This window comes from Oratosquilla oratoria, chromosome 37, assembly GCF_046742065.1.
Source record: "Oratosquilla oratoria isolate Oo_2021 chromosome 37, ASM4674206v1, whole genome shotgun sequence".
Lineage (NCBI taxonomy): Eukaryota > Metazoa > Arthropoda > Malacostraca > Stomatopoda > Squillidae > Oratosquilla > Oratosquilla oratoria.
This window is the reverse complement of record NC_134813.1, coordinates 28,954,783-28,980,721: the sequence shown is the minus strand read 5'-3', so window position 1 is coordinate 28,980,721 and position 25,939 is coordinate 28,954,783. Positions and strand designations below refer to the sequence as shown.

General features: G+C 39.2%; 1 protein-coding gene across 1 annotated transcript; it reads right to left on the bottom strand.

The window, feature by feature from the left end:
• Positions 1-3,141: 3,141 nt before the first annotated feature.
• On the bottom strand, positions 3,142-25,534 carry LOC143019611 (dnaJ homolog subfamily C member 25 homolog). The gene is made up of 6 exons (XM_076175410.1): positions 25,390-25,534; positions 20,014-20,155; positions 16,961-17,149; positions 11,846-12,055; positions 10,284-10,452; positions 3,142-8,748 (listed from the first exon to the last, which is right to left on the bottom strand). The coding sequence occupies exons 1-6, from the start codon at positions 25,490-25,492 to the stop codon at positions 8,560-8,562; spliced, it is 1,002 nt and encodes a 333-aa protein (XP_076031525.1). The 5' UTR covers positions 25,493-25,534; the 3' UTR covers positions 3,142-8,559.
• Positions 25,535-25,939: the final 405 nt, after the last annotated feature.

The following is a 25,939-nucleotide window of genomic DNA, read 5'->3' as shown; positions in this document are numbered from 1 at the left end:
TAAACGCTCTTGCTCGACTAATCTCTAGAAATAAAAAGAAAGTCATCTCAAAATACGATAGAAGAAATAGTCTGGATGTAATATATCTGGACTTTATTTTTTTTATTTCATTATATTCTATTTTATCTTATTTTATTTTGACACTATCCCGTACGAGTCTACTAACTAAACTTGCTTCGCATGGAATAAGAAGCACTACTTGCCAAGCTGGATTAGAAACTGGCTGATCGATCATAAACATCGCGTTGTTCTGAATGGCGATGATGATGATGATGATATGGTTTAACGTCACACACTACCCCCCCCCCAATCGGGAGGATAGGACGGTGCCCCTCACAGAGGGCTTTGTAGTGTGGAATTTAATTAACTATGCCCTTGGTTCAACTTCGCCGGTGGCAGGATTCGAACCGCCCTCACCTCGACCTTCGTCGCAAGTAACGACGCCCTAACCTACTTCTGCTCATAGGACATATTTATCAGTACAACTCATCATTGTGCCCAGAGCCTTAGTACTTTAGAAATGTGGAGACGTCATGCCCTTTCTTCCTGTTTCAGGTCGCCGCCCTCTGCGTCCTCCTGGCCCTGGCCAACGCCGCCCCCAGACCTGGCGACGACTCCGCCGAGGCATTCCCCCTCGTCGCCATCCTCAGGTCAATATGAAGGTGGGATAAAGACCACCCTTACTCGTAATTACATTCATGATAAATTACATACATACATAAACTAAAGGCTTCCCCCCCTTACAAGGGAGGTAACCAAAAAATAAAGGCATAAAATCCACTCCCATCCATTCCATCCCCACATACTCCACTCCCATTCACCATCCTCTCCTCCTCTTATCTTGGCTCTTCCTGGATGTAGCAAGACACAGCACATCCACAGCAAGGTCGCTTCAGAGAAAATGGGGAGAAATCCCTTCCAGCTGCATCAAAATTTCATTCACACTTACTCCCTGACCTCCTCCCCATCCCCACCTCTCATGCATCACAATATTATCCGTACACAACCATTCTCCACTCACCCCTATCTTCTGTCTTCTCCTTCCCTTGCTCAACAGACATTCCCCTCTTTTCCAATGCCCCTTTTATCCTATCCATCCATCTCATTCTTGGTCGCCTCCCCATGTTCACCCCTTCTACCACTGTCTTCCACACCTCTTTTACTAATCTTTCATCACTCATTATTTCCATATGTCCAAGCCATCCCAATACTCTTTCATCAACCCTAACTCCCAACTCCTTCACCAACCCTAACTCCCAACTCCTTCTCCAACACTGCTCTCCTCCTCATTTCTCACTCTATCCAACCTAGTAATCCCTATCATATTTCTCAGGCATTTCATCTCAAATACATTCAAACCCCTCTCTTATCTTCCATGTTTCTGCCCCGAACAGTGCTGTCCCCTCATACAATCTCCTCTTAGCATTCATTCCCAGATGTCTATTACTCATTACACTTTTTAATCCCCCAAGGCATTTACTTGCTGTTCTCTATCTATATTCTACCTCCACTTCCATTCCACCCTTTCCTGTCACATTCGCACCAAAGTATCTAAAACTATCTACTTCCTCCAGTCTCTCTCCCTTAATACCCACTTCCAGTTAACTGCCACATCCCCCTCGTACATTTCATCATCCTTACTTTAACCCACATTTATCTCCAACTTCCTTCTTTTGCATACCCTCCCAATCTCTGTCACTAACTTCCTTAATCCTTCCTCTGATCCTGCCACAGTGTCATCAGCAAACAACAACTGGCTTATCTCCCACTTCTCTCCAATTTCTTTAACCATCTCCAATACCCGACTCACTACCCTTGCATTTTCCTCTCACACTACCCCATCCATGTATAAATTGAACAGCCAAGGCAATATAACACATCCCTGACGAAGTCCCACCTTCACCTCAAACCACTCACTCTCTCCATTTCTAATCCTAACACAAGCTCTACTACCCTCGTAAAAACTCCTGACTGCTCTTAACAGCTTTCCTCCTATCCCATATATCTGCAATACCTCCCACAGTGCCTTCCTGTCTACCCTGTCATAAACCTTTTCCAAATCCATAAAAGCAAAAAAAAAATCCTTAACTTTTCCTAAAGCTTTCTCACATATATCTTACCACAAAAATATGATCTACACAACCCCTACCTGTCCTAAACTCACACTGTTCCTCACCAATTACTCCCTCTGTTCCTCTCCTAATCCTTTCAATTAAGGCCCTCCCAACTACACTTAACAAGCCCCTCTGAAACTACTACACTCAAACTTGTCCTCTTTTCCCTTGTAAAGTGGAACTATACAGGCATTCCTCCAGTCCTCCAGCACTCTACCCTCTTTTAGACAAACATTAAACAATCCCACCACCCAGTCCACCATCACTGTACCTCCCTTATTTAGATACTCCACATGACATCCATCCAACCCAGGTGCCTTACCTGCTCTCATTATTTTAATGACTGCTCTCAATTCATTTCTCCTCCATTTTCCTCATTCATCACTGTCATTTTCTTAGCACTTCCCACTGCAACTACCCTTCCCTCCCTATCCTCCTTCACATTTAGCTACTCCCTAAAATCCTCTGCTCATCTTCCTCTTACTGCTATTATCATGTCTCCCTATCTGCACCTTTTACCTTTTCTTCTCTACTTGATTTACCCTCTTAATTTCTTTCCAAAACATTTTTATTACTTTCAAAAATTTCTGTCATACTCTTACCCCATTTCACATCTGCTATCATCTTTGCCTCTTTTATCTTATGCTTTACTTATCTTTTCTATGTACCTCTCATATGATTCTCTCATCCTGTTTTGATCAATGAAAAAATAATAATAAATAAATAAATAAGAAGAAAATAAAAGCATTACATCAATGGGTCCAATTCTCATGTCAATCAGTTTCATCAATAATGGCAGTCATTTCCCTCTGTGGGCAACTGCTACTGTTTTGTCATTTCTGGAGTGTAGGTCCCCCTACCAGGATAGAAGAGCTGGATATTAGCAACAAAGAGTAATTTCCAAATAGATGTGCTCACACTGACCCTTAGTCATTCAGCTGTACTTCAATTAATAGTCTTCTGATTTCATGGTCCTAAACCTGAAGGAATCAATGTAGTTTTCAAATTCACAGAAACAAAACACAAGTTCAAGCTCTACAACATTTATTTCAATTATCAACTATATACTGAACTTCTTCCATTTCCTCATTTGAAGCTCATGTACAAACCAAATTCCCACTGGAAAGAGGTTTTTCCCTTCTTCAAGCCACATGCAGATTCATTCAAGAAACTAATAATTTTGACAAGGGAGCATTCATTTCTAAGTAATAAATATACAGCTGAAGGAAATATAGATAAAAATATATAACACACAATCCATTTACCCACTGAAAATATACTAAAAAAAGTAAGTGTTATGTGCAACAGAAATGCACAAGACTGAATATCATTTGTGCAGCTGTGACAACTTTGGTCATCTTCCTCCTCCAGTCCAGCTCATTTGTGTTTCTGCATTACTGAACTTAGATATTCGTTTTCATGATTCTTTAAATAAAGAGAACTTTTGCAATGCTTACTGACAGTAATAAAATGATCTCTTAGAATTATAAGGTGGTTTAATATGATGATGTTATTCACATGTGTACGTACACATGGCAGCCTCTCACTCTTTTCCAACTGTCAGAAAGTCATTCAAAGGAACCCAGTTTAAACTAGCTCAATGCCCTCTTTGTTATTGCATATCAATAACAGTCAATATGAAGTTCAGTAGTGTTACATCTTCCAGCCCAGATGTTATCAAGTCTGGCAGAACTATCATATTCGTCAGTATTGTAAAAGAAAGAAAAAATATATATATATATATATGGTACTTTACATGTCTTAGCATTTCAGTTCCTCTCATAAACCTTTTACATTACCAATGCAGCACCAAAATAGTTATAACTCTTCTTTTTTTTTTTTAGCCAACATTTTGGCACATTATATTGCAAACTTTCCATCTTGTTACAATCATCAGTCCATGTTAGGATGCAAGCTTCATTACCAAATGAATGTGGATGAAGAATGATGGGTATCATCTACGAGTGGTGGTCCTGCATAAAAAAAGGATGGCGGCAGAGAATCATCTCCCTACTAACCCTATTCAAAACCCACCAACCCCTTTAATTCCCTCGCTCTCTGGAGGGGCTGGGACCAAGATCTCTTTAAAATGTATTTCCTCCTTCTTTTCACACGAGATAAGCTGGCAACGGTTCCCAACTTTTCAGTGAGTGACACTGAAATAGTTGTTTATTAATACAACAACCTGGCCAACAGTCCAAAATTGCCTCCCAGAGATCTTTGGAGGGGTCAAGAACTGTTGTTGGTCATCATAGTGTAGGGTTGCAGGTTTCCAGAAAGTGAAGTTCAAGGTAACAATTATCATTACTTGATGGATGAGGCACTAATTTTGACACAACAGAATCAAACTTTCTCCTCCAATAAATGCCATTACATAAATGAACTAAAAGAATTATGTCAACAAATAGAGAATACAATGTTCAAAATCAATTCTGAAGGTGTGATCAAGAAACAAGACAGTGTCTACTGTTGGCACCCCAGCCAACAACACTGGAGTGTGTTTGGTGGCCATAACTGGTTGTCACTCCTGGAAGACAAAGTGGAAGGCACGACACTGTCATAGAAGGATCTGGAGCCCAGGCTACCAGGGGTCAGTTGTTGCCTACAATCTCTGCTGTTCTGTCAAGCACTCAAAGTATGCCATAAGGATTCAAAATTAAATTACTCTCACTCTTTACATGGTTTACCCAATGAAAAATAAGACTTATTTTTAGTTACTGCATATAATCCAAAACATGAGCCATGCTTGAGCTCCTTTAAAAAGGTTCCTTTCCATAGCTGACATATGTACACACACACACTGGCATCATATTCTTCTCTTACTTTAAGATAACTTACCATACTCACTGACATACTGACTATCCCATAAATACTATGGACAACAACTGAACAATATAACTATTAAGGCATGGCAATATACATGAAGCCAAAATGTGGAGGCATAGAGTGAAATTGTACTCTTAAAATCAAACAATAACCAAAAAGTTAGCTTACTCTATGGACACTCAATAATAAATCACAACACCTTTCTTTACCTTAATACCCTGACTATATACACTAATTTGTAAAGTATCCTTTAATCCACAATATTTATAAAATATGAGGGTATTCAACTTGTTAAATAAAATATGATGTAAAGAACAACAATAAATAAATGCTATGTTAAGTAACTCAAAAAGAGAAGCATGTCATGGTAATGGAAGCGACCAGGGTCCAGCATGTGACACTTATGTTCATTTTGAAAGTAGTAGGACAAGAATCTCTAACCAAACCATACCAAATGACAAAGGACTTCATAAAAAATCAATACACTGGTACAAAATAAACATACACATATACACATGTTGGTATGTTATTTATAAATATATTATTATATGCATACATTTCATGTATGTGTGTACGTGTACATGTTTGTGCGTGTACATTTTGTGGTGTAGAGTTGGAGCAATACTCAAGGGGTCCTCCCATTTCTTTTCCTCCATTTGTCAAACCTAGCCTTGAATTTTTATACCGTTGGCTTTGGTTATATTTTCATAGAACTTATTCCATAAGTCTACACTTCAATGTGGAAATCTATACTTCTTGACATATTTTTTTAAAGAGCTTTTTATCCCCCTATGGCCTTTTGTTGATCTTTACTCTCCTGATGCCCTCCTGTCCCTTAAATGATCTGAACACAAAATTATGTAATTTCTTTTTCATTCATTCAGTGATGGCTGGTGCAGTGCTATTAACCTCTCAGTATATATCTGCAAGGCTGGAAACCAATTTGGTTACTACATTTTGTACTCTCTCACTCTAGTTGATATTCTTTTATTGTTTATCATTTTTACCACACTATAACTACACATACTAAACCAGAGTGAATCAAGTACTCTATGATTTATATTTTCATCATCTCCCCATCTGTGATGTGTGTATTTATTTAACTGTAATATACAAGAATGGAGCTACATTTGTGTGGTTTTGTTTCTTCTTCTCTAATTATCATACCTAGCTTTAAATTCATTTATGGTTTTGCTTCAGGTTATATCCCCTTGTAGCCTATTCCCGATTTTGATGCACCTTTACACAAAATTGTGACGCATGGAAGAGAAAATTCAAAAGACAGTAACATATGGAAAATAATTGTGAATGAACAAGGAAATGATGTAGCCCAAAAAGATGTTCTTCTTTTTAATCAATTCACTGTTGTCTCGAGTTTCACTTGGCGAACAACCTGCAACTCCACTGTGGCTAATAAGAGTTCCTGGACCTCCCTCACAGATCTCTCTGGGAAGAAACTTTGGACCACTGTCTGTGTTATCATCACAAGCTGAAAGTGGGAGGGAGAGGGGAGCAGTAGCTGGTTGTCAGCTCTCCATGTGATACAATGGTTGTTAGAAACATCTTGGGCACAGTCCAGTGACTGAGTGCCAGCCCCTCAGGGCTGCATCTCCTGATGCTGATGAGGGGGTTGAGAGGTTTTGAAAATGGGCAGCAGCTTCACTGTCCATCTTTCAGGACCACCACATGCAGGTACCCATCATTGGTCCCTGTTCTCATCTAGATCTAATAGTTGCCCTGAGTTACACTAAGTTGACAACATCAGCAGCTGGCAATGGTCCTTAGGCCTACCCACAGATCTCTCCAGGTAGAAACTTCAGACTACTGTCACTGTTTTATTGGTGTGGATTGTTTCTATGTCACCAGCTAATATTAGTATGAGGGGAGCAGTTGCCAGTTGTCAACTCTACATGCACGAAAAGGTGCAAGAATTACAGTTGGGCCCAGTCCAGAGACTGGGTGTAAGCCCTTCAGGGCTGCACCTCATAACAGATGTGAAGGGGTAGACAGGTTTTGAAAATGGGCAGCAGTTGGTGCACTGTCCATCTTGCAGGACCACCACGTGCAGGTACCTGTCCTTAGTCCCTGGGATAGGCAGGCATAGGGTAGCTGCATGCTTTGACTCAAACACTCCCTAACAAAGGGGAAAGGATCTTTTGATGTATGTGTACTCAAAACATCTACAATCTGATCAGGTGCACATAAGTCCTTTCTTATAATTATGGATATCACTGCTTCAGCCTTTCACATTTCATGTTCCTTCTTTCCTCCAAGAAGCAATGTACTGTATGATGTGTAAATGTCTCCACCTAATAGTATTTATTTGTCTCTTTTTCTTCAACTATAATACCTAGTTGCTAATTCATTTGGACTACATCATCTTCAGCTTATCCAGAACTTGATGTAACTATAAGGATTTTTTTTTTCAGACACGGGTTTCTTTCATTTGTTTCCATGACCTCATGGTGCCCTCTCATCCCATATCAAGAGATCTTCTCTGTTAGTTTTATTTATTTCCTTTAATGACCTGAATACTACTATCATTCATGTCACCTCTTTCTCTTCTTTTTTCAATGATGGCTGGTCCAAAGCTTTTAATCTCTCTACATACATCTTATTGGCAATGCTGGAAACAAATTTTGTCACTCACTGTTCTCTGTATATTCTCAATTTTGTTTATATCCTTCACTCTGTGTGGAGACCATACCACCATTATATATTCTAGGCTTGAACAGACAAGGCATTCTATCATATCATCCCATACATGGAGTGAAAAGCCACTTTTATGTTCATGGAGTGAAAAGCCACTTTTATGTTCATCAACAGTTTGTATGTTTCATCTACAGTTCCAATGACATCCTTGTCAAGTGACAATGTATCCATAACCAACATTTCCAGATCTTCTTTTTCCTTTGCTTTTCTAATGGACTGAATTCCCATTAATTCACTCAAGTTATTTCTTAGCTCTTACCTAGCTCCTTCTCTTACACTATTGTAAATGTTTTGCTTCCCATTCAAAAAATAATTCATAGCCTTTTGCCTATTTACAATATTTGGCATTTTTTGGCACTGAAGTTCATTTTCCACACTTGGCTCCTGTCACATATTGTCTAGATTTTATTGTAACAATCTAGTCTCCTTCATCTTTTTTCCTCATCATCTTTGCACTTCCTGCAAACATGTTAGTGTAGTTTAATGTTCTATCATGTGACTTGCATTTGTGTATCTAAGAACATTATGTGTACTAGTACCAATCCTCGTACAACTCCATTAGTCACTTTCCTCCATGACAGTGTGTATATGTATTAAGTGTGTGTGTATGTATGTGTGCACATGTGCACATTTACATGTGTATCAATGTGATATATAAATACATATATTTGCTCAGTGTTACAAATAGATATATGTTCACATATCTTTATGAATTTTCCATGATGAAATGAATGTGCATTTAGTCATTTTTTACCTACTCTACATGTAATCTTTATGCAGTGTTTATGTATGGCCACACACAAATACACTTGTATCAATGCTGAAATATCTTTTATCATTCGAGAGGTACGTAGTTTAATTATTTTGAAATTGCGAGATTCTACAGGCAGTAACAATCTGCAAAACATTATGAATCATCAAAGTACATCCTGCCAGGCCCATTAGCCTTCATGTACCTCCTATAAGATTTGTAGCGACCAGACTGCGCCAATTTAACTTTAAGCTCCTCATCCTTCTGAGCTTTCCACACAGTGTAGTTGTCCGAAAACCAAAGTTCTTCTTCCAGGTATTCTTGCTTGGTCTCGTCATCCAGCATCTGAAAATCATGTTCAATATTACACATCCATCTATCTAACTATACAAGAGTTTCTTTCCCCTTATAAGGGAGGTAGTCGGCCAAGTCAAAGGCATGCATGCATGCATGCTTGTGCCCACTTTTCCCTTATTCCACTCCCATCCTCGTTGCCCTCTCCCATCTTAGCTCCTCGGGATGAGGGGCCATCCCTGTCTCCTGCCCACTGCCCTGGTGGGTCAGAAGCAATGCACCATGGCACAGTACATCCACAGAAAGGATGCTTGATTCAATCGGAGATCCCATCTCCCTCTCTGTCCCCTCATACAGAAAATAGAGAAGATGGGGAGAGATCCTTCAGGCTGTGTCAGAGTATCATCCATACACACCCATTCTCCACTCACCATTACACATCCCATTCAGTAAAACTTCAACCGTTTTCAGTAACAAGCATCTTTCCCACACTAACTCTTTTGCAATAGTTCCTATGCACTAGTACTTTCTTCCATCAATGGCCATGTCCACAAAGTAGTTTTATTCTTATTTATTTATTTTTCTACATTTTTAAATAGTCTATCTACCAATAAGTTTCTTTCCCCTTACAAAGGAGGTAGCCAGCTAAGGCATGCACACCCACCCACCCACCAACCACTTCCCCTTTATCTTAGCTCCTGCTGAATGAAGGGTCATCCCTGCCCCCACCCCACCCATCCCCATAGCCGTGTCAGAAGCAATGCAGCAGGACACAGCACATCTACAGCAAGGCCAGTCACTTCATTTATATGATGAACACTCCCAACTCATCCCCTTAAGCGAATACAGAGAAGACAAAAAGAAATCCCTTAGGCCCACATCAAATAATTCTTCATTCACTACCATTTTCCACTCACACCTACATCTTGCCTTCTCCCTTCCCTTGTCAACAGACATTCCACTTTTACTTAAATCCCATTTCAACCCATTCATCCATAAAATTCTTGGTCTCTCTCAAGTTCATTCCCTCCACACTCTCTTTGCTCCTTTCTTCAGTCTAATGGCCTCTGAGTCACCAGAATGAGGAAAGCTTATACCGGGAGAAGTGGCCGTGTCAAGGTATACACCCACCCTTCACTGGAGGAGGAGGAGGAGGAGGAGGAGGAGGAGGAGGAGGAGGAGGAGGAGGAGGAGGAGGAGGAGGAGGAGGAGGGAGGAGGAGGAGGAGGAGGAGGAGGAGGAGGAGGAGGAGGAGGAGGAGGAGGAGGAGGAGGAGGAGAAGAAGAAGAAGAAGAAGAAGAAGAAGAAGAAGAAGAAGAAGAAGAAGAAGAAGAAGAAGAAGAAGAAGAAGAAGAAGAAGAAGAAGAAGAAGATCAAAAGGCTTTTTGCCCCTTATAAGGGGAATGGCTCACCCAAGGTACCCACTCCACATCCATCCAAATCGATTTGTTGTCCCTTTTATCTTCACTTCTTGTTCATAAAGTGGTGGGGCTATCAGGCCTTACTATCTACAAAAAATAAATAACAAAATAAAAGTATAATCTCAACATGACATGTTATGCAACAGAATGCAACCTACTACTCACATCAAACTGGCCTTGGCTCATGCCCATCTTCTTGCGAATGATGTAGAGCTTCTCCTCCGTTCCATACTCCTCCTTTTTTATCCAAAACCTCCAGATCCACGTAATGTACCACATGATATACTGCACAAACCAAACAGGAACAAACAATAGCTGTACCCACAAAATGTCCCTGTGAAAAGAAACAACAAAGTTTTAGTCATTTAATCCTTGTATATACCCAATTATGTTCTACTGAAGTTGTGTTGGGAAGACAGCTGCAGAACTTATGAAATGCAATTTCTGCACGAGAGAGCACTCTCCAGTCACTATTATTTCTGCACTCTTTTTCTTTGAACCACAAACATTACCCTTGAATTCAGTGCCCCATTCACCTTGTCCATCCACTTCATTCTTGATCTTCCCCTCAAGTTCCCTCTGTCTATGTCTGCTGTCTGCACTTTATTTATTTTCTAAGTCCATCTTCACTCTGTCTATACAGCAAAGGACTTCTTCCATTTTATCAGGGAAGTAGTCAGCCACATGCACCCATCCCCACTCATTCATCATCATTTGTTTCCCTTTTACCCCTTTGTTCCTTCTGGATGAGGAGCCATTCCTGCCCCTATCTGTATTCACTCTTTGCCAAAACCATCTCAGCATTCTCTGATCAATCCAACTGTCAACTCTCTTTCCAAGCACACTCTCAGTCTCATCTCCACATTTTCCACTCTATCTATCCTCATAACCCCTACCATATTTCTTAAATAATTAATCTCAAACACGTTTAGACTTTTTCTGCCTCTTTAATGTCCACGTCTGCTCCATAAAGTAGAGTGGGCACAATCAATCTCACCTACAATATTCTGCATTCATTCCCAGATACTCATCTTTCATAACAATCGTCATTTCCCTCCGAATCTTTTCCATTACCACCCAGCCATACACCTCACCATTTATACTTAGTAGACTGATCACTCTTAAAACAACTACATTCATATTTGTCCCCTTTTCCCTTATGTAATGGAACAATGCAATTACTCCTTCAGTCACTGGCACATTTCCCTTCCATAGCCATACATTAAACAATCTCACTAGCCATTCCACTTTAAGTACTCCTCCTTCCATCAACATTCCATATGACAAACATTTAATCCAAGTGCTATACCAGCTTTCATCTCTTTCAATGTTCTTTTTATCTTCTTTCCCATAGCACTACCATTCTCCTTCCCCATCACAGTCATTTTCCTGGCATCTCCCACTGCCACAATCATAGCCTCTCTACCTTCCTCTATATTCAACAAATCCCTGAAACACTCTACCCATCCTACCCTTACTACACTTCATGATATTAACCCACCAGAGCTGCTACAAACACTTACTGTTTTCCATACACATGCACTAGAAGGTGAAGTAGCCCAAGGTGAAACAATGCATGAATTCAAATTTTTCCATATACCTCTTCAACTGAATTAAAATTTAAGTATGATAATTGAAAAACAAGGATACAGATCACGTTGGAGCCATACATGAATTTGAAACTAGGTGTGATAAATTAGGAAGTAAGAGACAGGATATCAACTTACTTGTATGTGGGTTTGGCATAAACTCCCCTAATATCCATCTTGTTTTCAATCACTTGCCGAATAATCTTCTCTTCATGTTCCTTCACCTGTTCCTTACTCATGCCGCGATTCTTCTTCTTGTCACTTAGGAGACCTTCTGATTTGGCAATGTCAATTGCACGCAGTCGGTACTTGGGCACTGTTGTGAAATATTTGATGGCCTCCTCATACCTGTAAAAAATTATCATATACAAAGGGACTTTGAGTAAGAGGGTGTCTGTTCAGCAGGGAAGGGAGAAGGCACGGGATAGGGGTGAGTGGAGAATGGTTTTGTATGGATGATACTTTGGCAGAGCCCAAAGGTATTTTCTCCCATCTCTATTCTCCGCATGAGGGGACAGGGAGGGGAGATTGCTGTGAAGTGAATTGGCCCTCCTATGGATGTGCTGTGTCATGCTGCATTGCTTCTGACCTAGCACCTCCACAGTAGGACATGACAGCGGAAGCTGATTTACCCCCACCACTTTATTACATGGCAACCTTCCTCCCTCATCCACTCAAGAATTGACAAAGCTGACAAGAAATTCCTTTAGGACACATCAATTCATCATTTATTCACAATCATTCTCCACCCACATCAATCTTTTGCTTTCTCCCTTTCCTGGAATGATAAATAGGAATTGGATGGTTATGTAATACATAAAGGGTAGGTGCATGCCAAAAAATAACCCTCTCCCCACTTATACGGGTGTAAAGGCCTTCTGGTATACGTATGTGTGTATGTAGGGAACATACATATACCAAAAGTCTTTTTCCCCCTTATAAGGGGTGGGGTGGGGGATAGTCAAGGCAAATATCCACCTTTCCCCCATCCCACACATATTTGTTATCCCCTCTATCTTAGCTCCTTGTGGATGGGTTATTCCTGTGGGAAAGAGGCCAAATGCAAATGGGATCCAGAGTATTTAACATATTTTTGTTAAATACATTGGATCCCATACTCTGCATTTGGCCTCTTTCCTACAGTGCTGCTTTTTACTCAAGGGTTATTCCTGTTAAGACATTCTTCATGACAACAATCTAATCCAAATGCCTTACCAGCTGTCATCTCTTTCAATGCACTTTGTATCTCCTGTTTTGCTACTGTTTTATCATTCTCCTCTTGATACACTCATTCTTTTGGCATCTCCCACTGCCACAATTAAAGTTTCCCTATCCTCTTCTACATCCATTAGCTTCTTAAAATAGCCTATCTATCCTCCACTCACCTCCTTCATTTCCTTTAACATCAGTCCATCTGCACCCTTTGCCCTCTCCTTTCTACCTGACTCCCCTATGCTCTTTCTGCTTTCCTCTCAAACATATATATATATTTTTTTTTTTTCAAAATTCTCCAATAAACAATTGGCCCACCTCACATTCATTCTTGTCTTGGCCTATCTCACTTTGCCTTTTGTTTCCACCCTCCTTACTTAATCCTATTTTGCAATCAGCCTGTGAATGTCCACCTCTTCAACCTTCTTTGTTTTATCATCCCACCACTCACTACTTCCTTCTATTTCCTCCCATCCTTCTTGTTCCACGAACCATCTTGGCACAACTTGTGACTCCCTCCTTTAAGCATCCCCATTCCTCCCACTCTTCTCTCAGCTTCTTGTACTCCGCCTTTTCTTTATCATTTAAGCAGTTCACTCTAAGTACCTCCCTACCTTCTGTCCTTTTCCTCTTTCTCCATCTATCTTCCACTCTCAACTTACCTTCCACCAAAAAATTACCTGATATTCCCCCACTCTCTCCCCTAAGAACATGTACATCCAAAACTCTTCCTAGTTTTCTCCTGGTTATCACTACATAGTCCATTAAAGTCCTATCTACCACCCTTCTATCCACCACCCTCTCTCATGTGTACTTATGCTTGACTTTTTTCTTAAACACTGCATTATCTATCAACTCTATAAACACATCTCCACCTTCAGCTCTCCCCTATGACTTTTTCCTGACACTCCACACTTCCCAACCTCTCCATCTAATAAATGGAGTTCCATAGTTCCAATAGATGGTTCATCTCTTATTCTACCATTGAGATCTACCAATACCACTACACTGACATTTCTCCCTAAGCCCTCTATGCAATTATCTAAATCTTCCCCAAAAAGCCTCCCTTACCTCTGCACTCTTCTCACTACCAGTCCCATATGCACTTAAAAAGACCCACATCTCCCTTCCCAGTTTCACCTTCATCCACATTAACCTCAAAGAAACCTCCTTCCACTCCACCACACATTTACCTATCTCTTCACTTACTTGTGCAGCCATCTTTCTCTCCCTTGTTTTCTCTTCACTCCTGACACCCTCCCAACTACACTCCCAAACTCAAACTCACCTCTCCTTTTCAATTTAGTTTCACTCAATGACAACAAATCCATCTTTCTTCTTACAAACATACTGCCTATCTCTTCCCTTTTACTCTCATCTGTGTCACACCAAAGCACAATAAAAGACCCAAACCTTAGGACTCTGGTTGGAAAGCTCCTCCCAGACCCTCTTATCCCTTGACTTTTTTTTAGGAATGTACTCTTTAGGGGTACAGAGAGTAAGATGCCTAGTCCCATTCTCAGTCCCATTTTAGTCATGTTTTAAGTGGGAACATTTGGTGGCAGTATTCTTTCTCCCTTACCACAGGGTAGGGGAGACATCTGTAAATGGGATGGGTTACTTAATAGAGTAGGGATGGTTACTTAATACAGTAGGTATTCACCAAACTTTCCTGGTGTTCTTTCACCTTTGTGCAATTTATTAAAGAAAAATGCAAAATCTATTTGATCTAAAGTGCGAATGTTTTCAGCAAGGTCAAAGCTGAGTTATCTAAGTCTAACTTGCAAATTTTCAGTGACAGTCCAGTATTTGTTTAATTAGATGCATCGACAGTGGGCGTGGGTTGTTTTAATGCAAGAAGAAAATGGATATGAGAAACCAGTGTACTTTTAATGCAAGAAGTAGTCAACAGTAGAGTTGAATTACTCACAACTAGACAAAGAAGCTTTAGCCTTGGTTTATGTAGTTTCAAAATTTAAATACAGTATTTCTTATTAGGTCATAACTTTGTGATCATAACTGACCATAAGATTTTGCTTCCTTTATTTGGTACAGGTAAGCAGATACCAGTAAATGCAAATGCTTGAGTGCAAAGTTGGGCTTTACAAAGATTACAAAGGATTACAAAGGAGGAGCATGCCGACAGGAGACCTTTTGGTCCATAACTAGGTCGGATGTGAGAAAAAATTATACATACATACATACGTATACCAAGGCTTTTTCCCCCTTACCAGGGAGGTAGCCAAAAAGGAAAAGGCATAAAATCCTTCCCACCCATTCCATCCCCGAAAACACTCCACACCCCTCCACCCTCCCTCCCATCTTAGCACCTCCTAGATGACGGGTCATCCCTGCACCTTGTCCACTGCCCTGGGTCAGAAGCAGTGTCGCAGGACACAGCACATCCACAGCAAGGCCACTTCATTAAATCGGCGACCCAACCTCTCCGTCCCCCCATATAAAGGAGAGGACGGGGAGAAATCCCTTCGGGCTGCGTCAAAATTTTTGCTCACACACACTACCTCACCCCCCCATTCCCCCATCCATTCCACCTCATGCATGACAACATTTTCCATATACAACCATTCTCCATTCACTTGTCTTCTGTCCTCTCCCGTCCTTCCTCAACAGACATTATAATTATAATAGCTATAATTATAATTATAATAATTATAATAATTATAAATAAATAAATTATAAATAAAAATTATAAATAAAAATTATAATAATATGAAAAGAAGCTCACTGGCTCAGTGGGTTAGGGCTATTATCAGAATACGATTATAAGTTAGATTTAAATCAAGTAAAGAAAATGTTGTAGCAGAAGCATTTAGCTGTTTGCCAGTTGTTGATTCAAGTTTGGATCCAAGTACTCCAAATGAATATGTTCATGTTGTAGCATCTTTAGGTGAACAAGATATTTCTTTCAATACTACTACAGTTATTGGATATCCAAGTCAGATCCAGTCCTAAATAATATGATTAAGTATGTAAAATGTGGATGGATTGATGATCCTGTAGTGTCTGAATTTGCTATTGCAAAATCAGAGTTAAGCATGTATAACAATGTTTTGTTATGCTGTGATTGTGTGGCTATTCCAGGAGAATTATGTGGAGCAGTATTGGAGCAATTACATAAAGGGCACAATGGTATTAGTGCTATGAAGGCTGAAGCACATGATTGGATATGATAGCCTAAATTAGACCAGGATCTGTCTGAAGTGAAAAAGTCATGTGATATTTGTTTTAAAAACTTTCAGAGTTCTAAACCTGTTGTGTTATCCTAGCCAGAAACTGTAAAAGCATGAAGCAGACTATATCTAGATTATGCTGGCCCAATAGATGGTTATCATTTTCTTATAGTGACTGATGCCCTTTCTAAGTTTTTAGACATTCATGTTACAAAATCAACTACATCTGCTGTACTACTGCTAGAATGAGGCATAGTTTTTGTAAGTTTGGGATACCAGGTGTGTTTGTTTCCAACAATGTAAAATGTTTTGTGTCCTCATCCCACACACTGTTTTTGTGTACTTAAGCATGACCACTGGTTCACCCCCTTAAGACACTCAATGAAGAGATTTTGTAAGCCCTTGATATATCAAACTAATTGAGGGGAAGGCTTGGTCTGTACATCCAAAAGTATGCACTGTATGTACATATATATTCAAATTTCCCATGCACCCACCCACCATCCGTACTGAATATTCCACAGCATTTACTGACCTTGTTCATTATATCAGGCAAATAGTTGGTAGGTCACATTATGGTTGATATAGCCAAAATTCAGTGAAACAAGGTTTGGTATAGCAGGATGAGTGTATGTGCTGTCTTCCACATGATGGATGAATATGGGCCATTTGAAGTTTGTTGCTAGCCCAATCCTGTATTTGTATCATTTTAATGTGGGGTGGCAACCTGAAGGTGGGCATGCTCAGTGCAATTCTTACTTGTTTTGGGAGTAATGTCTCTAACTATATACCATACAAAGGTTAACACTAGGTTCAGGTCCTTTATTAGGACTAAAATTAAACAACTTACTTTGTCCAGCCATTGTAGTACTGAACAAGGGAAATCAGAGATATGGTGACAGCAAGCACAATCCTGACATCAACATGTGGAGCCATGCGGCGTCTCCAGGCTCTATACATGTTCTGGTAGAACTGGTCTGGGTGGTCCAACATGTAGTCATAGTCCGCACGGGCCTCAGGGTCACGCAGAATGTCATACCTGTGTCATGTCAAAGAAAATTAAATCATTATAAAGCCCATCTACATTACCAAGATTATGTACACAGACAACAGGCATGTACCTGATACCTCCCTCACTGTACACAACAAATAGCTGCTAAATATTAGATCAATTTCAACAAGGTACACATTTCACCCCATCACATCCAGGAACATTTTCAAATATAAAGTTTATGACTGACAAATATCCTTGCCTTCAATCTTCCACACTGGTTCACAAAGAAATGCAATAAACAATTTCAATATGGCCAAACATTTCTACTTTTCATGTCTGACCAATATCTCATGGGAGGGAAACTGCCATTCCAAACTTGCATGTATGTACATGTTCAGTAAATGCTGGGCTATCTTACCTACTCTTATAAACAAGAAATTTCTTGCACAGTGAAGTTGTGTTAGGTGAGGTCTGATTGTGTGCGTGTGCATGTGTGTTTATCTTGTTGTATTTTACAGGACAAGAGCTATGCTCATAGTGACCCATTTTCATATCTCTCTGCATCCAGTTTGCTCTTAAAATCTTGTATAGTTTTGGCACTCACTGTTTCTCCATTTAGTTTGTTCCAGACATCAATTACTATGTGTGCGAAGCTATTCTTTTTCAAATCTCTTCTGTAACTGTCCTTCTTTCACTTCTTCTCGTGTCCTCTTATTTATCTTCTGTCCCATTTCAATAAGTCATCTCTATCAAGAACTTCCATCTCTTTCATAATTCTGTAAATGGTCAGCAAATCACCTCTTTCTTTTCTCTGTTCTAGTGTTGAAAGATATAATTTACCCAATCTTTGTTTGTATGTCAAATTTGAGAGTGTAGGTGCCATTTTTGTCGCTGCTCTTTGAATTCTTTCTAATTTCCTTATGTTTTGTTTTGTACCAGGTGCCCAGTGTGGCAGCATACTCCAATTTAGGTCTTATCAGTGGAACCACAATTTTCTTTACCATTTCTTCATCCATGCCGTTGAAGGCCACTTTCATTGATCTTTAATAACTTAATGTTAAAGTTCACTTCACACCTCTGATTCCATTCCCATATTTTGTCTAGGTCTTCTTGTAGCGATCTGCAGTCTTCTTCTGTGTATTTACCTAGTTTTTAAATTCATGTATTGTTTTTACACACACCACTTTCTCATCTAACTTGTTCCAAATGTCTATTACTCTGTGGGGAAAGCTGTTCTTTTTCAGATCTCTTCTATAACTGTCTTTCTTGATTTTCTTTCCATGTCCTCTTGTATTTCTGTCATCCCATTTTATTAGGTCCTCTCTATCAATAGTTTCATGATTCTATAAATAGTTATCAAATCTCCTCTCTCTCTTCTTTGCTCTGTCTGTAGCTCAAGTTTTGCTAGTCTCTCTTCATATGATAGTTTTGAGAATGTTGGTACCAATTTTGTAATTGCTCTTTGTATTCTTTCAAGTTTTGTTATACATTTTTTTGTACTTGTTGACCACACTGTCGCTGCATATTCAAATCTTGGTCTTATCAAAGTGACCAAGGGATTGGGTGAAAAGTGGAGAATAAGATCACCTGATATGAGGGTGTGGAGGGGAGGAGGCTTTGGTACACAAGAGAAAGAACTGTCATAGGATAAGCTTATGCTAGAAACCATGTTTGATTGAATTTTGATAATAGGATTTTTTTTCTCTTATGTACAGTGCTTCTAAAAGTTTAAGTTTGTGTGGGTCTTCACAGCTAACAATAAGTTTTGTGCTCTTAACCAAGCTGTTGCAGTTGGCAACAAGGTGATGGAAATTTAGTAAGTGTTACTTAATAGCCCCACTTTGCAAGTGCATGGATAGTTGCCTAGTGAGACTGCATCTGGTATGTTCAATGTAGCAGTTGCAAAGTGCACAGTCCTCAATTAAACACACAAACTTGTATACTACATTAGTTTTAGAGGTGGCCTCAGTGTTCCAAGTAGGTTATTTTTCAATATCACCGAGTTAGTTTGGATTAGAATAGTATACCACCATGCAGAATTGTTTCTCTTAACTGGAGGGGTGGCAGTTTTTAGTAATAATGTCTTACTACTTTTTCATCTTTTTTATATACCTATGTGAAGATGTTATGGTAACAGATGTTAATTTATTGAGGCTTGGGAGATTTTGGCCACTAGATCAAAAGCACTGTTGGAGAATCCATTATTAGTACTAAAATCTGGTGCATATGTTTCAATTTTGCACGTAGGAACTGCCATGTAGAGCAGTTTGATAGCTCTATGAACATAAGCTATGATAATACTATGTTTAAATTCTCTGAGCATTCACTTTTACCATTAAGCCACTTGTCTATGTTAGTAGGTTTTCTATAAACACAGGTGACAAATTCACCAGTGCTTATAGAAAATCTACTAACACAAAAACTTAATATTTTAGAAACAATGTACATAAGAGAAAAAATACTACTATCAATATATATTCAATCAAACATGGTTTCTAGCATAAGCTTATTCTATGACAATTCTCTCTCTCTCTCTCTCTCATGTGCCAAACCCTCCTCCCCTCCCCTCCACCCCCCTCCTCCCATCCCTACCACACCCTCATATCAGGTGACCCTACCCTCCTCTACTTCTAACCCAATCCCTAACACCCCCCACAGACCTCCTTAGATAACTGTTAGGCCCATAGTGTCAGATCATATGTGAGTATATATTTCTTGTTGGAGAGCAATTGAATGTCATTCTTAAAAATGTTCTTGTATGGTAAGTAAAAATCCCTGTTATGTCATTATAACAGCTTTTAATTTTTGTGCTCATATTTAATATGGTATGTATATGCATGCATCTTCATTAAATCTACTGTACTAAACTAATCTGTTATTTGCAAGTCTCATAAATGAAAGAAACTTACGCTGTTGATAGTTGACGGAAGCGTTCCTCTGCAATCTTTTTTTCTTCCTCATCCTGGAAGCGATCCGGATGGGTCTTGCTAGCAATCTGCCGGAATGCTCGCTTAACATCATTCTTAGTTGCTTCTCTTGTGATCTCAAGTACTGAAATATAAAATATAACAACAATATCATCACCACTAATATAGTTATACCTGTTTATTGTCTTAGATTAGACTACTGACTTTCTTTGGCTGTTCCATTAGTTCATGTATCTGTACAAAAAACTTTCTTGAAATCCTTCATTAGTGATACTGCACACCTGACAACCATGAATCAAAGAGAGACCCAACAGTCAAATTCTACCATTGGACAAAAACCCCCAAAATATTTTTTTCACACACATACAGTATGTACTTTAATGTACCAAGACACTGAAGTATATATGCTATGTTGCTTCTGACCCAGGGCAGTGGACAGGATACTGTGATTACCCATCATCCATGATGTTAATATACATAAGAACATAAGACCAAAGGAGACTGCAAGAGACCATAAGGCCTACACTAGGCAGCTCACTATCCATCACCACCTGTCATCCCCATCCATAAAGTTGTCTAATCATTTTTAAAACAACTGATAGTTTCAGCGCTTACTACATGGTTATTAAGTTTATTCCATTCATCGACCATCCTATTAGTAAACCAATTCTTGCCTATTTCCTTCTTAAATCTAAATTTGCCCAGTTTATACTTATTACTGCGAGTCCTGCCCTATTGTTTTATTATGATGACCTTGTTTGCATCACCCTTGTTATAACTTTTGATCCACTTGAATACTTCTATAAGATCACCCCGCACTCGGCGTCTTGCCAGAGAGTGTAAGCTTAGATGCCTAAGCCTCTCTTCATAAGGCAAATTTCCGAGTCCATGTAATTTATGTCCATTCTGTAGGACAGAGACCAAAACTGCACCGCATAGTCAAGGATGGGTCTAACTATCGCTAGATAGAGTTTAATAATTACCTCTGCACTTCTATTCGTTACTGTCCTAGCAATGAAACCTCATGCTCTGTTAGCTTTATTTCTGGCACTAGTGCACTGTTTCCTGGTTTTAAGGTCCGGACTCACCAGAACTCCCAAGTCCCTCTCGCACTCAGATTTGTCTAAAAACGTGTTATCTAAGCTGTATCTATTTTCGGGGTTGTGTAGCCCTATGTTTAACACACTACACTTAGAGTTATTGAAGTTCATTTGCCATTTCACCGACCATGTTAACTAATTTATTAAGATCATCCTGCAGAATCCCTGCATCGTCTCCTGACCTAATTAGGTGTCCTATCTTAGTGTCGTCCGCAAACTTACTAACATCACTATTAATCCCATCATCTAAGTCGTTTATGTACATAATGAACAACAAGGGACCCAAAACCGAGCCCTGGGTGACCCCACTAGTAACATTGCCCCATCTAGATTTTATTCCATTTATGGTGACCCACTGTTTTCTGTTACTAATCTAAGCTCTAATCCATTCTAACACTTTTCCTCCTATGCCATAGACTTTGATTTTATTTAGTAGTCTCTGGTGTGGCACCTTGTCAAACGCTTTGCTTAAGTCAAGGTAAATAACATCGTAATTATCATTGTTATCTGACGCCTTATATACTTTAGTGTAAAAGGATAGAAGATTAGTCACACATGACTTACCCTTGGAGAAACCATGCTGTGAAACAAGAATTAAATTATGTCCTTCGATGTGTTCAAGCATTTTTCTTATAACCGATGTCAAACTGATTGGCCTATAGTTGCATATAGATGATCTATCTCCCTTTTTAAAAACAGGAGCAACATTTGTCTGCCTCCAAGCATATATATATATATATATATATATATATATACATATATATATATACATATATATATATATATGAATAATAATGGATACATTTGAATCACCACATTAGAACATATAGAGAGAAACCAAAATCCCCCTATAGAAGATATGAAAAATTTAGATTTGCAGTTCCATGCAAACATCCCCAAACCCATCCATTATTACACGAATACAAATCACTGGAATAAATCACACTACTCAAACATCTACAACACCTATACCTCACATACATATATCAAGGCTTTTTCCCCCTTACAAGGGAGGTAGCCAAAAAGAAAAAGGCACAAAAACCACTACCACCCATTTCATCCCTAAATACACTCCACCCCCCCTCTTATCTTAGCACCTCCTGGAAGACAGGTCATCCCTGCACCTTGTCCACTGCCCTGGGTCAGAGGCAGTGTCACAAGACAGCACATCCACAGCAGGTCCGCTTCACTAAATCGGCGACCCCCCCCTCTCTGTCCCCCCCATGCAGAAAAGGAGAAGACGGGGAGAAATCCCTTTGGGCTGCATCAAACTTTTCTCCCACATACTACCTCACCTCCCATCCCCGCCCATTCCACCTCATGCATCACAGCATCATCCATATGCAACTATTCTTCATTCACCCCTGCCTTCAGTCCTCTCCCGTCATTCCTCAACAGACATTTCCCTCTTCCCCAAAGCCCCCTTCACTCCATCCATCCATCTTATCCTATGATGCCCCCTCATGTTCACTCCCTCCACATCTGCTTTCCATACCTCTTTTACTAGTCTTTCTTCACTCATTCTTTCCATGTGTCCAAACCATCCTAATACTCTTTCATGAACCCTATCTCCCAACTCCCTTACCACCCCTGTTCTCCTCCTTACCTCCTCATTTCTCACACTATCCAGCCTAGTAACCCCCATCATACTTCTCAGACACCTCATCTCAAATACATCTTTATATACATACACATTCAGATCACAAAACAAACACTCAAGACTCACACCCAAAAATCTATTCTCCATCAGACTACTCCAGGCAACCCTTCTGCAGTCCTTGTCCTCAAAAAAAGTAGTTGCCTAAATTTTCTCTGTGACTGCTAGGCAAGCATTTTTTCATACTGTTGGAATTGAATCACGACACACTAAACAGAGATGTCTTTTTTCTTTAACATGTGAATATTACAGGAGACCTACTTGTCTCCTTAATAATAAGTGGAAGATATTAAACTGTTTCCACCTTACTCAATGAATATACTGCAATGCTCTGTTTCATTGAGGTGCAAGAAATTTGAACTACAATTTTTCGTAGGTGTGCATTTTTAGCACTCCTCATTTTGAATTTAAGCGCATTATGGTGCAGGCACAAAAATGCAGGCCTTAAAAGACAACCCCTGCCTCTGGTAAGCTGCTTCTAAGACAAAGACCACTCATGCATGCCATTGTGGTCTTCATTAGTTGTTGCTCTTTCCTGATCCTTAAAACATTTATCTACAGCTGTTTGCATCTCTCCTAAAGGTACTGACACTAGAGCTGACACCCCAGTACTTTCCACTGCAGGAGCAGCGCTTACATGATTGTGTATAATGCAGTCTTCCATTATGTGTTGTATAGTATGGGGTGAAGTGTTACATCCTGGGCAGTTGTCTGCAATGCTGTCAACCAGCCTCTTCTGATAGTTGCATCATAGTCTGGCCAGGTGGACTCTACTCTCAGGGGGAGAGAGGATTCAGAGGGATGGATATCAAGGGTTCCAGAATGCACCAATGTATTGTCTTTCAGTTTGTTGATGGAGCAGTGAGTAAACACGAGCCAAAAAGTTTGGGGGCCAATTAGCCACAAAATACCCCTGCCACTGGCTCTTACATGGGTGCCACTGATCCCTGGAAGCAGCTTCGGTTTGTGGGAGAGACTGTTGGAGCAAATGCCTAGGGAAAGATGATGGTGCTTCAAACCTTCAACCCAATGATGCCTGATAAGATGCCAATTTATGTCACAACTCTAAGGAAGGACTTGCATGTAATAGGCCAGACTGATAGCATGTGTAGGTCAGGTCAGTATAAGAGGACTAGCACACATCCGATGCAAATAAAGTTCAAGTCACGAGCCATGGCAAGTGAAGTAATCAGCAAGTCTTGGAAGCACAAGAGGAAAAGTAAAAAAAAATTTTGATCAGGAAAGATGCTAACAAAGAGGAACAAAAGACACAGAAGTTCTGAGAAGCCAAAGCCAAAAATGATGAGGATGGAAGAAGAGAAACAGCACTTTTTGGAGAAGAGTTGTCAATGGTATTGGTGGATTGTTAGTTGTGTGTGTTGGGTCTATTAAAATGACTTCAGGAAAGCAATCAAACAAATTATGCATTTGATCATACTGAATAACAACTTATTCTAGACATTGTTCTTATCTACAACATACTAAGCATCAACCCCAAGGTAGCTACAGATAGTGTCACAGATCAGCTGTATTATATCAAGTACATGAAAGAAGATTTCTTATTGCCGAGTGTACAAATATTGCATGTGGCTACATAGGCATAGCCACTTCCAACCCTACATGAATGTAATTCAAATATAGGTTTTTACTATACACATCATCAAGGATTCTTACCAGCTAAATAGCCATTCACTTCCGTCTAGGCTATCTGGCCAGTAACTGGCTAAATACACCAAGGGGCTATTTAGCCAGTTACCAGCTATAATGTAACCACCTCCTAAAATTCTTACACTCACACACATGGCATACACCTACCATTATACCATAGATTAAATTCATACCTTAGTGAAACTACTATATTCTTCGAAAGTCTTTTTGACGCTCTGGCAAGGTTGACCTACTTGCCCTGTTCTAGCCTTAAAATTATAGGGTTTATATTTTTTCATAAGCCTTAAGTCTATTATTATTCATCTGCTGTTATTTTCAGATGAGAATGAATTTCGTATGAAAAGATTATCTTTCAAAAACAAAATATAAACAAATGAAAATTCCTACATTATTCACACATAGGATACTAAAAACTGGACTAAAAAATGACCGTGCCATGTCCCACCTAAACATGCATCTTCACTAATTTCTGGTTATTTAGTTTTGCATATACTATGACCTACAATCATGATTGAAAGTGACAACCAACTTTAAAATGCAATGAATGATTGACTTGTATAATAATGAAATGCTTGTATCAAGAATCTTAGACCAAATGCTTTACTGTATTCTGTAAATAATGCAAACTATATGAATGATATGAAATATCCTCAATTTGAAGAATCGCGTTCTAATCATGAATATTATCCCAGAAGTGTCCCTGGACGGATGCTGCAATAATGCATCTCGATTTTGTCATCGGATACAGCAACCTCGTCCGTACCAATTAATATATGAACAATTACCGAAACGTACCTATGAACAACTGACTACTTACGTCCAGTATTGTAGAAAGAACAGACATTATATTTGCCTAGGGAATGACAACAAAAACATTTAAAACTATTACGAATGTGAGCATCTATACATAAAGTAAAAATAAACATTTCTTACAGTCATAACAATTATGTTCTCCACAATAGTAGTCTTCTACGTATCCTTGAGATGGTTGCACCAAGCATGTTACCGAAATTATTAACGCTACACGCCACATCATCGCATCCAACTGACAATACTATACCACACCGACAGACCGACTATGAACAATAATAAACATTGATGTATGAGATTTTTTTTACTTGTATTAGCCAAAGATTTATCTCATACTTATAATATTTGCATATTTTATGTTATTTAATGAAATGTCGTTCCTTTTCATAAATGATAAGTAGATTGTCGATATTATGACGTCATCACTTGATAAGTCTATCATTTCTGATTTTCGTCATCAATTTAATTACCGTCAACATCTCCGCGAGGATGAATTATAGTACTAAACTGACTAAAGTGAATATTCTATACGTATATGCATATCAACTATATTTTTAACTACGTACAATTACAATAACTACATATGTATCTACAAATGCATAATTAGCACCCAATTTTCATTATGTATGTTATATAAATTGCAATAAAGAATATTTTATATAAATTGCAATAA